The sequence below is a fragment of the Solenopsis invicta genome, chromosome 7 (assembly GCF_016802725.1).
Source record: "Solenopsis invicta isolate M01_SB chromosome 7, UNIL_Sinv_3.0, whole genome shotgun sequence".
Lineage (NCBI taxonomy): Eukaryota > Metazoa > Arthropoda > Insecta > Hymenoptera > Formicidae > Solenopsis > Solenopsis invicta.
In genome coordinates, this window is record NC_052670.1 from 3714390 (window position 1) to 3729613 (window position 15224).

Below are 15224 nucleotides of genomic sequence, written 5' to 3' on the forward strand. Positions count from 1 at the left end.
ATTTCAATATTTTTTTCAGCTTACGAAACACGAAAATTTCGTTTCAAAACTTGTTATGTGATTTGCACGTTTCTATTGGAAAATGCAATTTAACGTTTTTTTTTTTTTTTTTTTTTTTTTTTCAAGTAGAAAGTATATTCAATAGTCATGTAAAACAGTCATATATTTAACAGTAATGTTTATTTGTGTAATGCAGTAGCTCTGTGTGTGTCTTTGTAACTCCAAACCTGTTAGATTATATCAAATTAAGTTAAAATATCGATCTTGCATGAAGCATTTAATGACTCTCTGGATGGATGCGCGTGCTAGCTCTCTCGGTTACATTAATTTTCAATCCTTTCAAATAATTCAACAGTTTAAAACTATTTTTCACTGATCGTCGTATAAATTTAATTCTTTGAATTATCACTTGATCGCCTTAATGCCTTCATCAATATTTAAACAACATGTAATCCGTAATCGTCTTAAAATTCTTCATTTTTAATGTTGTCCCGTGTATCCTGTATTCTTTTCTTTCTCTCTTTTTAACAATCTCCACGACTGTCGCTCTTTCGTACTTAATCTCGATATAAATTTATTCGCTTGCATGAAATCTACTTGAAAACGTTGGTCGCACGTAGCATATAAACCTCGCTGAACCGTGAGCTCGATAAAATTTCGCTAAATACCGACGCTGCCGAACGTCTCGGCAGCCTAAATTATACTCTCCTCTCCTTCGCTTCCGAGATAATTCGATTCTGCTCATCTGGCGCAGTACAAGAGAGACATACAAGAGAAGATTACGTGGGGGGATAGAAAGCATCGCTCGCTTCGCACGCGTCGCACCGCGACTCTCTCAAAGCCGCCAGCGGAGGCGGCGGCGGCGGCGTGGCGGCGGCGGAGGGGTGGAGGCGGCGGTGGCGGTGGCGGCGGCGACGGCGGCGCCCGAGAATGACCAATTAGTGTGCCCGGGAGCGCGACGTCGGGTATTACATTAATCAGGGTGAAAAAACGAAATTTTCCCTCAACGTATTTTCGCGTTAAGGGGTAACCGCGACTTTCATTTAAGTTACCTAGTGGTAGCTAAACTACCCAGTAACTCGGTCCCCGCGACTCCTCCACCTGCCTCCTCGCCTTCCGCCCCTCGACAGCCCCGTCCCCGTTCAACACCAGCCACCCCGGGCTTGCGGGCACAAGTCCCACCATCCACCGCTAACGGGTAAAATGAGTGCGAGAGGGAGAGCGGCGGGAGATGAGAAAGGGTAGGGGATCGTCAACCTTCCGCGGCCTCCGCGTCGGTCACTTTGTTCATCTCCGGACCCCTCTCCACCGAGCCCTCAGCCGCTCTTCGCAGCCCCCTTGCGACCCCCGTTCGACCCGTCCTCTTTCCCCCTCGCCCCTCCAACCCCCTTTCTCTTTCGTCATCTTCCTTTTTTCTCCGGTGTCTCCGCGAAACGAAAAGGAAAGGCACGGTTATTTTAATGAGAATCCGGCTCGTTTATGCCGCCATCTCGTATCTTCGTTGCAGCGCCGTGCCGCGCGCCGTCGCGCTGCCACTGCCGTCGCCCGTCTAATGAACGCTCTGTGCAAATATTATTTCTGTTTATGTACTCGCCAACTTAGTGCGACTTTGGTTCTAATTAATAATGCTAAACAGTCAGCCGGGACGACCGGGAGCTGGCGTCGCTCTTTGCCAGTGCGACTAGATGCTGCGGCGAGTATACCTATTAGGTAGTCGCGTTGCGTACACGCGTGTGCTTGTGTGCACGTGTATGTATGTGTTTGTATAGGAAGCAAAACGCCCCTCGCGGCGTGCAATTTGCAAGATTTTGTGTCTTGGTCGGACATGTTAAGACAATTCGTGAACCATGGTCTTAAAGCTGCTTGCGTCAACTAGATCTTTTTTTTCTTTTTATTTTCCCTAACTTGATTCTTAAATATTAGGAGTAACGTTATGTAATAGTCATTTATTTTTTATATTGAGAAATTAATAACAGATACAAATTTAGAAATTATCGTAAGTTGTAAAAAAATAATTCTATAAAAGAATTAAAGTGTTGTCGAGAAGATACTTATAATACTAGAAACACAGTTCCGCCTCTGTTCTCGCAGAGACAGAAGTGTGTTTGATTTCGTTATTGATTTTTATATCATTCATAAATCGTATTTTTCACAATTATTGCAGTAAATACGGCTAGTATTCGATTTTAAAGATAACTTCTCTCTTGTCAGTTAACCGTGCGATCAATATTTAAGATCGAATACTTGCCAAACCGAACGAGCACTATTTTTAATAAGCATTTATTTTTAATATTTATGTAGCTTACAAGAATAGAGTAGACAGAAAAAAATTTAGTATCAAATCAACAATCTTTGTTTCATATATAAGCAAAAATATGAAAACTTCTTGGAAGAATTTGTAATCTTAAACAGACATAATTTATTTACATCAAGAAAATTTTTCTTTTCATGATTCTCAGCAAATCGTGCTGTTTAAGATTATAAAAAAGATTTATATTCTTGCATATATGTGAAACAATGATTGTTGATTTAATATTAATTTTTTTTCTGTGTAGCAATTGTTAAAACAGGAGTATGAAGTGCAATATTTTGTACGCAATGTATGAAATTAAATAAATGCACAATATAATAAACTACTAAATGATGTATTAATTAAATCCTACACATATATAATATATTCACAACAAATATGCTTCAAACACGAATAAATTGTGGCACGGAATGATAACGTGTGAAACAGATTCCAGTTAATTACAATATTTAAAAGAAAAGTTACATGCGATAATTGGTATTGCATTTCTTCAAATCTCATATAATGTACATATAAGATCACACTAGTTGAACCCAGTATATATAATTTTGATTTTTCTCCAAGATAAACATTACTAGATTTATCAGCAAAAAAATACAGACAGTTGTACTTTTTTTTAACAAAACATTAATTTTTAAAATTACTGGAGCACAATAAAATTATTACAAAAAAATCTAATTTATATTTGCATTTATCTCAAATCAATAGGAATCATTGACGACTGATGATAACTTTGTACGTAATACAAGAAGACCATATCATTTAAAAAGTATTTATATATACTGAGAAAACATTGTTAATTTAACTAAATTTTGGAAGTTGACTCACCGATGTGCAGCAGCGGAGTTGAAACGCCATTGATCTACAACACACAAATACGAAATCTAGATTAGCGCTAGATAAACGACACAATTAACATAAAAACCCTAATATAATTTTACTCACCATAGAGTTGCTCCGCCGTTGCCCGATACCCCCCGGGTCTCCGCCTCCTCTCAGATGTCCTCCCGTCATGGCACAACACAACGCGAACGAGATATCAATTACGCGCTAATTATCGAAGCAACGCGCGACACTTTGTTGACGGAACTCATCTGGCGAAGCGACATCACCACGTAGCGAAAGAGACACACAACCGCGCGAGGTTATGATCCAGAATGCATAGATCGATAATCTGTCAGAACGTTTATTTCACTGTATCTATTTCGCATATGAAAATTCGGAAGAAGTTGCGCGTACTAAGCTGTTCGACATTGGTGACAACACGCGATCTGGCGCGCGATGCGTTGCTCGAACGAAGTCGCGGTGATTCGCGCGGGGTGAACCTTGACTTTCACGCCATTCCTAACAACAACAACAACGCGCGCGTCTCCGAGCAATCTCGCTGTCTCGTACGAACGTTTATCTCCCTGTAGGTTATTAACAAAAACTGTATGTACGTGCAAAGAAAACTCCGTTCGCGATGACGTCACGCGAAGAGGTACGCGTACGAACGGCACGAAGCTGGCAGCGAGAGAAGCTCGTCGATGCCAAACTTCATACTCACGCAAAGGAGAAGCGGGAGAAAAATGTCCGTTGCCGTTCGAACACGGCGATCACCTTCACTCGCGTTCGTCACACACATGTCTCAGACGCTCGCCACCGTACACACAAACACCTATTTCACTCCAGATCACCGCACATAACACTCGCGAACTGTAGCGTGAGACACACGCAGCGAGTGGCGAGAGATATACTACACAGAGGGTGCGTTTACTGGTGGACGCTCACGCGCTGTAAATATCGTTTCATCCTTCTTGTTAATAAATATTAAAGGACAAATGACGTTTACAAGCGTGTGAGCACGAAAGTAAACGGAGCCGGGCGGTCTGCGCTCGCCGAAATGTACTGCGCAGCCGCTGTGCCGCCGTCGTCGCCGTCGTCGGCCCGCCGACTGCTGACCCATCGACTTTTGACTCGTCGCTCGTCGGCCGCGGAGCCGTCGAAATACGCATATCGAGGCTGCTCCTTGTCGCTCTTCGCACGATTGCCGGAATCGAGAATCAAGCTACCGCGATTTACCTATCTCGATGAAACAATACGAAATTGATCAGCGATCCGTCACACGTCCACCCACCGCCACTCCACCCACCGCCACTCGCGATGTCTAAAGCCTACTGCTCACATAAAATGCATAACGGAGCACAAGCATAGCATAAAATCTCTGGACCAATGAGTACTCAGCATAAAGTTGCCATATTGATTTACAAAAGATTCTCATTGGTCTATTGATTTTATGTTACGTTTATGCGGTGTTACGTATTTCACGTGCTATGTATAGGCTTGAAGCCTCTTCTACAATAAGTTATTAATTGGTGTCATATGTCGTAAGCCGTAAGAATTGATAATCACAGTCGAATATTTGATTTATAACATAAAATCAATAGACGAATGAGAATCTCATGTAAATCAATATGGCGACTTTATACTGACTGCTCATTGGCCCAGCAATCTTATGCTATGTTTGTGCTCCGTTATGCATTTTATGTGAGGTGGGCAGTAGGCTTTAGACATCGCGGGTGGCGGTGGGTGGACGTGTGACGGATCGCTGATCAATTTCGTATTGTTTCATCGAGATAGGTAAATCGCGGGTAGCTCGATTCTCGATTCCGGCAATCGTGCGAAGAGCGACAAGGAGCAGCCTCGATATGCGTATTTCGACGGCTCCGCGGCCGACGAGCGACGAGTCAAAAGTCGATGGGTCAGCAGTCGGCGGGCCGACGACGGCGACGACGGCGGCACAGCGGCTGCGCAGTACATTTCGGCGAGCGCAGACCGCCCGGCTCCGTTTACTTTCGTGCTCACACGCTTGTAAACGTCATTTGTCCTTTAATATTTATTAACAAGAAGGATGAAACGATATTTACAGCGCGTGAGCGTCCACCAGTAAACGCACCCTCTGTGTAGTATATCTCTCGCCACTCGCTGCGTGTGTCTCACGCTACAGTTCGCGAGTGTTATGTGCGGTGATCTGGAGTGAAATAGGTGTTTGTGTGTACGGTGGCGAGCGTCTGAGACATGTGTGTGACGAACGCGAGTGAAGGTGATCGCCGTGTTCGAACGGCAACGGACATTTTTCTCCCGCTTTTCCTTTGCATGAGTATGAAGTTTGGCATCGACGAGCTTCTCTCGCTGCCAGCTTCGTGCCGTTCGTACGTCGTTCGTACCTCTTCGCGTGACGTCATCGCGAACGGAGTTTTCTTTGCACGTACATACAGTTTTTGTTAATAACCTACAGGGAGATAAACGTTCGTACGAGACAGCGAGATTGCTCGGAGACGCGCGCGCGTTGTTGTTGTTAGGAATGGCGTGAAAGTCAAGGTTCACCCCGCGCGAATCACCGCGACTTCGTTCGAGCAACGCATCGCGCGCCAGATCGCGTGTTGTCACCGAACAGCTTGGTACGCGCAACTTCTTCCGAATTTTCATATGCGAAATAGATACAATGAAATAAACGTTCTGAGAGATTATCGATCTATGCATTCTGGATCATAACCTCGCGCGGTTGTGTGTCTCTCTCGCTACGTGGTGATGTCGCTTCGCCAGATGAGTTCCGTCAACAAAGTGTCGCGCGTTGCTTCGGTAATTAGCGCGTAATTGATATCTCGTTCGCGTTGTGTTGTGCTATGACGGGAGGACATCTGAGAGGAGGCGGAGACCCGGGGGGTATCGGGCAACGGCGGAGCAACTCTATGGTGAGTAAAATTATATTAGGGTTTTTATGTTAATTGTGTCGTTTATCTAGCGCTAATCTAGATTTCGTATTTGTGTGTTGCAGGTCAACGTGGCGTTTCAACTCCGCTGCTGCGCGTCGGTCGGTGAGTCAAGTTAAAAAATTGTGTCAAATTGACAACTTTTTCTGAGTGTAAATTACTCAATTCTTTAAATGATATGGTCTTGTATTACATACAAAGACATCGTCAGTCGATCTCCATTAATTTGAAATGAACTAGATATAAATTCCATTTTCTTGTTCTTTGATATACAGCATCTCTGAGATGAGTCTCTTACTATAATTTGGTTCAAAGTCTAAAATTATCGCATCCTGCCAGTTAAAAGAGTAGTTAGATTCCATCATACGGTTTGTTACGACCGTATGTCTCGACTCACATAATTTCTTATTGTCCACGTGTTCGTTAATTCTGATTTTCAGATGTCTTTTTGTTTGTCCTACATAAGTAATATCGCAATTATTGCACTCAATTTTATAAACTATTTGTTGTTTTTATATTCATGTTCAGTTTTATCTTTGTGTACTCTTATGTGATTGTCGAGTCTATTAAGGTATCTGAGACTAATTGTGAATTTGGATCTTGACTAATGTCGCCGCTCTCTCTGATATCTTTCTAATATACGGAAAAACTACTATCTTTGTTGCTTCGATCTCATTATCCGTTTCTCATTTTAGCCTCCATATCAAAAGATTTTTCAAAAAAAGGGGATACATTTTACAAATTTACATAGAAGAATTTTAATTAAGGGAGGGGGGGGGAGTGGCTGACATGGAGCGCATTTTTTTGACGCTGACTTATTCGGTTTTACCCTTAATTTAATGTATTATATTTATTTATTGTGTCGAACCTGTGATGTGGTTTTTTATGTTTTATCTCTAACTTATTATTTATATGTCGTTTGTCACGTTAGTTCTTTTAAATAATATAGAGACAAATTATTGATTTATCAACTTGATGTTTGTTTAAACTGGTTGAAAATGATTAAGTAAACCGAAACATTCCTATGTTTAAATAAATTATGGATTATATCTAAATAACATCGTTGCTGCTCCCTGTATTTGATCTTCTCTTATTTGGATTGCTTTTGCTGAGTCGAGCTAGATATTTCTGTTTTTAAAAGAAAATTTATCTTAATTAATTAGAAACTATAAATTTGTCTACTAAAAAATTTTTTTTTAATATCATCGAAGACATCAAGTCGTCGAATTAGGTTCTTGTTCCATTTAGCAAGTATTCGGACTTAAACATCGATTGCGCGATTAACTGACAAGAGAGAAGTTATCTTTAAAATCGAATATTAACCTTATCGAATACTAGCCGTATTTACTAATCGTGAAAAATACGATTTATAAATAAGATAAAAATTTAGACCCAATTAGCACTTAATTTTAACATAATTTAATATTAATTTTGCGTTTGTGTTGGAGGGAATGGGTTAGCGTAATAGGAGTAAACATCAATAAATTTGAAATATCAGCGATAGAGGTGATAATATTTTTGAAATTTATTATTTCAGAATAGTACAACACACAGATGTATTTTTAGATAATTCGTATGAAATATTCCAAAATCTCCTTTTTATTGATTTGTAAAGACGAAACTGGAATCAACATTTTCTCTTATAATTCGCAACGCCGATTAGAGCAAAATCATTGTGTTGCGTCAGTTTGACGATTCTTCGGTTCTTGCCGCGATAATGCATCATGCTTTTACATCGAATCAATTTTAATTGAACGAATGAAGTTTACAAAATGAAGTCATACCCGTCGCGATATGCGTATAATATGTTAATTACACGACAATTATTACCTTGTTCTGCGTATGCGTATGATACTCTGTGCAAATAAGCGTTCTATATCGGGCTGTTATCGTAATTATAATGTGCAGCTAATAAAGCGTATCGTGCAATCGCGTTTGGAGTAGCGTGTACGTAATATGTTAATGATGGACTAGATCGGACAAAGGACGTCCGATCGATGAAGGCATTATTCGATAATAGGTGATATAGAAAAACTAGGGAAATCTGTAAAAAAAAAAAACATTATGTTACTAATTGATTTAATCGATTCTCGAGTCATCTCGGAGATATACAGCTTTTTATACCAATTATGTATAATTTATATACACATGGAACTTAATAAGATATTTTATATACCGTATTATTCTTTAAAGACGGCTTTTTCACGAATTTACAGTTGACATTTTCCTGGTGAGGTCGAATTTCAACGCAATCATCTAACTCTCAATATTTTTTCAACCGAGTCGCAAATGAAATTTTTCGATCTGCAACTAACCATTTGCGATATATAGTTTAGTTATCTATTTATTTTTAGTTACTCTCGAGTTTTAATTAGTGAAAAGTTCGTTGTGTTTTCATTCGTTAATTGCTCGTGAACTATCGACGTATCAATATTTTAGATTTCCTTGCCGTTTGTATCATGTGAATTTCTTATACAGTTAGTGTTCTCTAGATGATGTTTAATAAAATATCTAAATAACATAAATTAATTTGATAATAACGCGCCTTTATTTAAATTATTTATAACAATTTTGTAACTCGATTCCTCTGTTATACTTTTTCGACGGCATTCGCTTGTGCTGTTGTTTGCAGATTCCAGTCGGTCGGCTTGCCGCCCCATTGATCTGCGTTCCATCGGCTCGAAAACTGGTCTTATTCGGGTCTCCTTGCTGGTTCTTTACTTTGTCGGGGCAATAAGGTTAGGCAGGGCGGGCATCGGGAGATATTAGATAGACGACGGTTCGCCCGAAATCAAGACCCGTTCACCATCCCCACCTGTTCCTAAACAAATTTAATAAAGCCACGATTTCCGTGCCAATTTCAAGCTCAGCGAGAGATTGCCGTCTCCCAAGCGAGCCAAGTACGGTCGTAGCTTCTAATTTGATATACACGAGACTAACGATCGGCTAGCTAGATCAAGTGTCACGCAAGCTGATATTTATAAAGTATAATTGCTGATTAATCTGGACGATCGAACAGATGCTTGAAAAATGATTGCACATTTTATTAAATTATATGTAAATTTTCGATTTTGATTTATACGCAGTCTGGATATTAAAATACAAACAAATGCACTTCGGCGAATGCAGAGTTGGTTTGCGAAGGAATATTTTTTTTTTTTACTTCAAAAAGAGTAACTGAATTTTATTTATATCAGAAAAGTTTAATTTAAAGTTTAATTAAAACGTATATAAATTACACATTATAATTTGAATCTTGAAGGTTCTATCTTTCTTTGTATTATGCATACATTTATTTCATAAATACGCATGTAAAATTTTTTGTTCTTGTATTTTTAACTTTATGAGTTATTAATATTTCGAAACCTGCAGAGGTCACAAAGAAATCTCGTATTCCTACCGTCTTCTTTAATCTAACGGGATGAATTCTCGAACTGTATCCCTATTTTCCGAGTTTCTACGACTTTTCCACTCACGTCCCGTAACTCTCGCGCTCTCCACAAACTCCCTCGCTCACATGAGAGAACTTTCTATTTTCTCTCTCTCTCTCTCTCTTTCTCTCTCTCGCTCTGTCTCGCACGATTTTACCCCGCGCCTTCTTCCAACTGTACAACTATATCACTGTCGGTAGCGTTCTGCCTCGAGTATTATTAGTCTTTGGAGTTAGGGAGTACGCATGGACTCGAATCTCCAGGCTCGCTCGCATGGTTAACTTCCGCAAACAGAAATTACCATTTTATTGGGTGAGTTCTGGCACCCCCTTACCGCGCCGGTCCCTCGGCTACCCCCTTCCGCCAACCCTGCTGCCGGCGAACCCGCCTTTTCTCTCCTTCACCCCCGCCGTACTTCACAGCGGCCCCTAACGCAACGATTGGAATACCTAATCGTCCGGGGACCATTCAGCACCATTGTTCCATCGACTTGCCGTTGTTGGTGCCTGTTAACGCCGAATCCTTTCACGCCCCGGCGCTGCCCCCGCCGTTGCTTTTTCGCCACCCTCGAAAAAGATGATCGGCTTGCACACGTTCGCTGTCACGTTTGCTCGCGCAAACGGAATTTCCGAGCGGCATTTGCATCAAATCGCAGCGGCCGTTACGTCAAATTCCCAGGCAGAGAGTGTATGGACAGACCGAAATAAAAGGCCCATCTGATTGGTCGCGCTTGTACAATGGGCCTGATCGATGAGAAAGTAGAAAAATATAGAAAATAAACATTTAAGATATCGAGTGTAATCTTCAACGTTTCTCAAAGTGTTATTTAAAATTTACTTTAATACATTTTGAGACTATATTTTTTATTCAAATCTTTCATACAGACGATTAATTTCGTGTTTCGATTCTTTTAGGATCTGTTACAATTAAAAATGTATAATGGGAAAAAGTAATTATATTTTATACTTAGACATGCAGCCAATTTTTTTAAAAAAACTTTTAATTAATACTAGTTAAAGAAAATGCAAACGGACTGTTTACTTTTTATATATAAAAGTAAAAGCTAATTTATACTTTATTTTATAGATAACAAAGAAAATTATTCTTCTAAACAATCGCCAATTCTAACATTAACGGATTCTTCGTGTTCTAACAAATCTTCGGTTTTAATTAAACTCGAAGAAAGACGAATGATAGTCTTCTACCGGTTGTAACTCTCTCCCTCTTCCTCCCTCTTCACGGAAATGAATTAAGACTTAATTAAAGTCGTTCTTTGATATGTTAATTTCTTTGCAAATATGTATTACTTTCTCCGTGGGAATTAAAATTTTCACGATATACATCTCGGATCGATGCGCTACTAGCGTATGAAAAATGCAATCTAATAAATATTAGCAGTGCTATAATAAATTACAGAAAGTCTTTCGATTGAGATGAGTAATAATAATAAATAAATAAAAATAATGAATGGATGATTTTTTAAGATCTAAGACTGGTAATTGTTAAAAATGTTTAATAAAAGATATTTTATCAAATTAAAACGCTGCAAGAAATATATTTTTTTCAATGTTATGGAATTTGTAAATTATATATCTATAAAACCATTACGCATTGAGATAAAATTATTTGAAAGTCTCGTAAACTTTGAAGTTTCATTATTTTTGATACTTACAATTAACTTTGGATAAACGAATTTATCTCTTTCGTACATGAAGGAACGTGTCTTGGATTTGAGGAGAGGATCTTGACGGTGAGAAGATAGTAAAGTATTTGCCCTTCCATTTTAATATATTATCATCGTTTGTATTTTTATTTCAATAAAGGAGGCCCTGTCTTCAAACGATATGGTACGATTAAATATGTACATCGAATTTTATTCTGTCACGAGCGGGTATATATACAAATAGACGTCCGGGAAGTGACTAACTACGTTTCTTCGTTCTCTACGAGTGTCTCGTTTGCGGACCGCGGAGGCTGATCGTCGCGAACGATCAGAATGCAAACATCCGTGAAACACGGTCTGCAAAATCGTAAGTGAGTCAAAATCGCTAATAACTACGCAAGATACATTGAATTACACAAGGAAGAGACTTATATATTTCACCAAAAATCTTTGTTACGAAAGATATGCGAAACGCACTCCTAATATAACTCACGGCGAGAGCTCAAGATTTCGAAAGAATGATACTTTATATCTTACGATTTTGCACATCGCGAATGGAATTTCACATCAGTCGTTAAACAATATGTTGGTCGGAAATGGCGTGGCGAGTCGTCCTCCGCGCTCTCTCCTGGAATTTACATACCACGATGGCGTCTAGATAATATGCACAATTCTTTTCCTTAACGTATTAATACTGCAGAATATTGTTTATGTCAAAATTCACTTTTCTCGCCTCCGCCTGCGCCTTTACCCTATATTCTACAAGAGATATTTCGCTAGTTCGCCGATCGACGATTGACGACCGCCGCCGTCGGGTTCGTGAGCGTCGCCGCCGATTCGGGAGATTTTCAGAAAACCGACCGACATCCGATTTACGCTTAACGATTTACGTTTAACCAAACGCATCGGCCACGCGTATTCTATTATGTAGGTTCGTACGCAACTTGCCTCGAGTTGCGAAGGGATATTCGGCCGACGAGCGCGAATTGGACTTCGTGAGGCGAAGTGAGTTACTCGATTTGATCGGATTTATTGATCGTTTAAGGTATCCGTGTATTCCTCTTCGCACATCACTTCGTACCGATGTCGCCTGTTACCGAGCATCCAGTATACTTACTGCTGTACACAGGATATTCGATGATAGGCATAATTGTTCAGTAAATCGACATTTCTTGTCACAAATTGGAATAAATTTGTTTTTTTTTTTATTTCTTCCTCTTTTATTGCGATATATGGTCAGAGTAACGCAGAGCGCAAGAGACAGATAAGAGACTCAATTAAAATTCCGTTTTCAATGCGGATTTAAATGTTTAGCGTACACACAGAAAAACATTGCCAAGTAAAGCGAATATTCAACTTTCTTTCTTCCGGCAAGTAATGATTATCTTTAATAAAGAATATCCTTTTTTGATAATCGTCTTGAAATGTATTCATCACAAATTTTAGAAAAAAACTCATCACTTTATTAAAAAAGAAATTTATACTGTTTCGGAGAATATTGTAAAATTGTACCAGAGAAAAATCAGAATAACAAGCAAATTAAATTTTTGTTCCAACTTTATATTTTTGATTGAAATATTAAATGAAAAGGATTTAGAATATTTCTGAATAAATTTGTGATAAGTTTGCATTTATATAAACTTATAAATTATTTTAAGTATGTAAGTAATATTTACTTATAATTCAAGTATATATTTTTCTGTGTGTACATTATATTCATTTTAAATAAATAATACTTATTGCTTGTTTCAAGTAAATGATGCATGTATTTTAAAACTATTATAAAAAAAATATTTTTTGCAAAAACTATTATCAGAAAAAAACTAAATATTAAATAAACGCTTTTCTCAGCACGAAAATGATATTTTTCTGTGTACTAGAATATCTGAATTATCACTTTATACGCACGTGGTCTAAATAAATAATTGATAAAAAGCTGTCGATTATTTCTCTAAATGGCCTACGTACGTAAGTGATAATTTAAATGTCCCACACGTAAATCAATACTAGTTCATTGACGTTTGTTCACGTATATTCGATGACCGTAAAACAATATAATTATTTTATGAAAGGTATCGTCGGCTAGTTCCCTAATTATCGCGTAGCATCGAGTAATACGGGAATGTGTTTATATGTTATGGAATATTTCACGCGGTATATACTGCTTCTCGAAATTGACACCTTGCAGTTTTACAAATTTAATCACATATTAGTAAATTAATGAAAAGTTAATAACTTATTTAGAAATAAATTAAAAAATTTGTTACACATTTACCGTTTCATGACGGTTGTCACCAGTACATTTGCACCTGCGTTATATTGCTTTATAAAATTAAATAATGTACACCTCGATCTTTTTTTTAACTATAGAGTCATGGCTATGTATACATAATTATCGACTTCGAGCCAAATCTTTGCGGTATTTAAAAATTACTTGCGTTACTTTTATGGCAATGTATATACGTCATTTTCTATTCACGGTTTAAAAAATAATTTAGTGTGAGACTCGACACACAAGTGTTTGCGATAAATGTCGTGAATAATAATGGCGAGTTGATCAAGTTGATCTTCTTTGCCTTCACTTCAGCTATGCAACAAGTTTGCGCAACACAATTCCTTTTGTCTATTGCACAATGCCGACTTGGAGCGAGTCCCGAGCAAATTTTTCACACGAGAGCAATCCGCTCGAAAATTTATCATCAGATTAAAAACGCGAGTTTTTATCCGTCAGTTGGCTATTTGGTTGCTGTCGTGGTTATTATTATCGAAAGCGTCACAAATAACACAAATGTCTAAGAAACGCCTTAATTTTATAGACGTTTTCTAGGCATATTTTATGCTTTCCGTGCTGTGTTTCAGATAAAAACTCTATTTCCGAGATTGACACCGTTTTCATAGGATTGACCTCAATAGTTAGCCCATTCTCAATCATGAACACATGCTCATTGATCATAGATACCTGCCAATTATCACATTGATAGTCTCTATAATCATCGAAAATATACCCACCGATCCGTTGACTGTTGCAATATTAATCTCTTTGATTTAACACGACACCAATGTATAATACATTAGATCGTCCATTGGTAACTGTTGATACCAAGAACAAGATCCCTTTACAATCAGGTTCACTTCCCATCACACATAAACGGACGATCGCTCGAACGGATTTTTTTTTCGCTTGCCTAGCTTCTTGTACTTTCGTCAACACACGTCCAGCACCGTCGGTGATCTTTCCCCTCTATCACGAAACGAACTCTCTCGCTCTCGTCGGTCGATGTACCGTTCGCGCTGCTCAGGCGGCGACTTCTTGCGATCCGGAGTGTCTTTGGGCGAAGGGTTGCTCGCCTGCTCGTCACGCCGACACAAGTGCGAGGTTGGCGCGGCTGGCAGCGATGCGCGCCCTTGGCGTATCATCAGTTAACCTTCAGACCATCTGCAGACCTTTAGTGATGCTCTCGACGTGCTCCTTGGCCCGCATCCTGAGCGCTTGAATGCTCGAGGTGCGAGGATCATGTCCCGGCGGACTTGGCGGCGGTGGTTGCACGTGACCGCCGGCACTTATGCTTGCCATACTGCTGGCTAGCGATCCTGCGAACAGTGCAATTTCTACTACTCGTTGGTATGCTCGTTAATCATGATGAACGCAGATGGTTAGCTCGTTAAGAATGTCTTGCATTGAGAAAATTATCGTGTACCCTTTGATATCAAAGTTTAATTTTCAATAAATACTTTTTTTTTTATTATACTTTAATTTTATGTTCTCAAGTATGTAATGTATATGTATAATATGTTATTGGTACTTTTATTATATATTATACATATTAAATTAACTCCGTTATGCTTGTCAAAAAAAGCGAGATGTATTAGAAATAATTGTTACCTGGATTGGCGCCGACATTTGGCGGTGATGGTAATCGCCTAGGAGACGTCAGATAACTAGGATATCCTGTGTGAGGCGCAGCGAGGAAACCAGGAAGCGCGCTGAGCAATCCTGGCGGCGCGAGCCAAGGATCCCCTGGCAGACCTAGTGCCGGACCGGCAACGTTCCTGAAACGTCACATCTC

The 15224-nt window shown here is 39.2% G+C and overlaps 1 protein-coding gene across 2 annotated transcripts in view; it reads right to left on the reverse strand.

Annotated features, from left to right (window-relative positions):
- Positions 1-12935: 12935 nt before the first annotated feature.
- LOC105199936 (retinal homeobox protein Rx1) overlaps positions 12936-15224 on the reverse strand; it is a 51161-nt gene continuing 48872 nt past the window's right edge. The window contains exons 4-5 of one of the 2 annotated variants that reach the window (XM_011167270.3): positions 15041-15207; positions 12936-14748 (exon numbers count right to left, since the gene is read on the reverse strand). In XM_011167270.3, the coding sequence (XP_011165572.1) occupies positions 14585-14748; positions 15041-15207 (331 nt within the window). In that variant the 3' untranslated portion in view covers positions 12936-14584. Of the gene's footprint in view, positions 14767-15040; positions 15208-15224 lie in introns of both variants that reach the window. The other variant, XM_026130459.2, reaches the window with a different exon arrangement.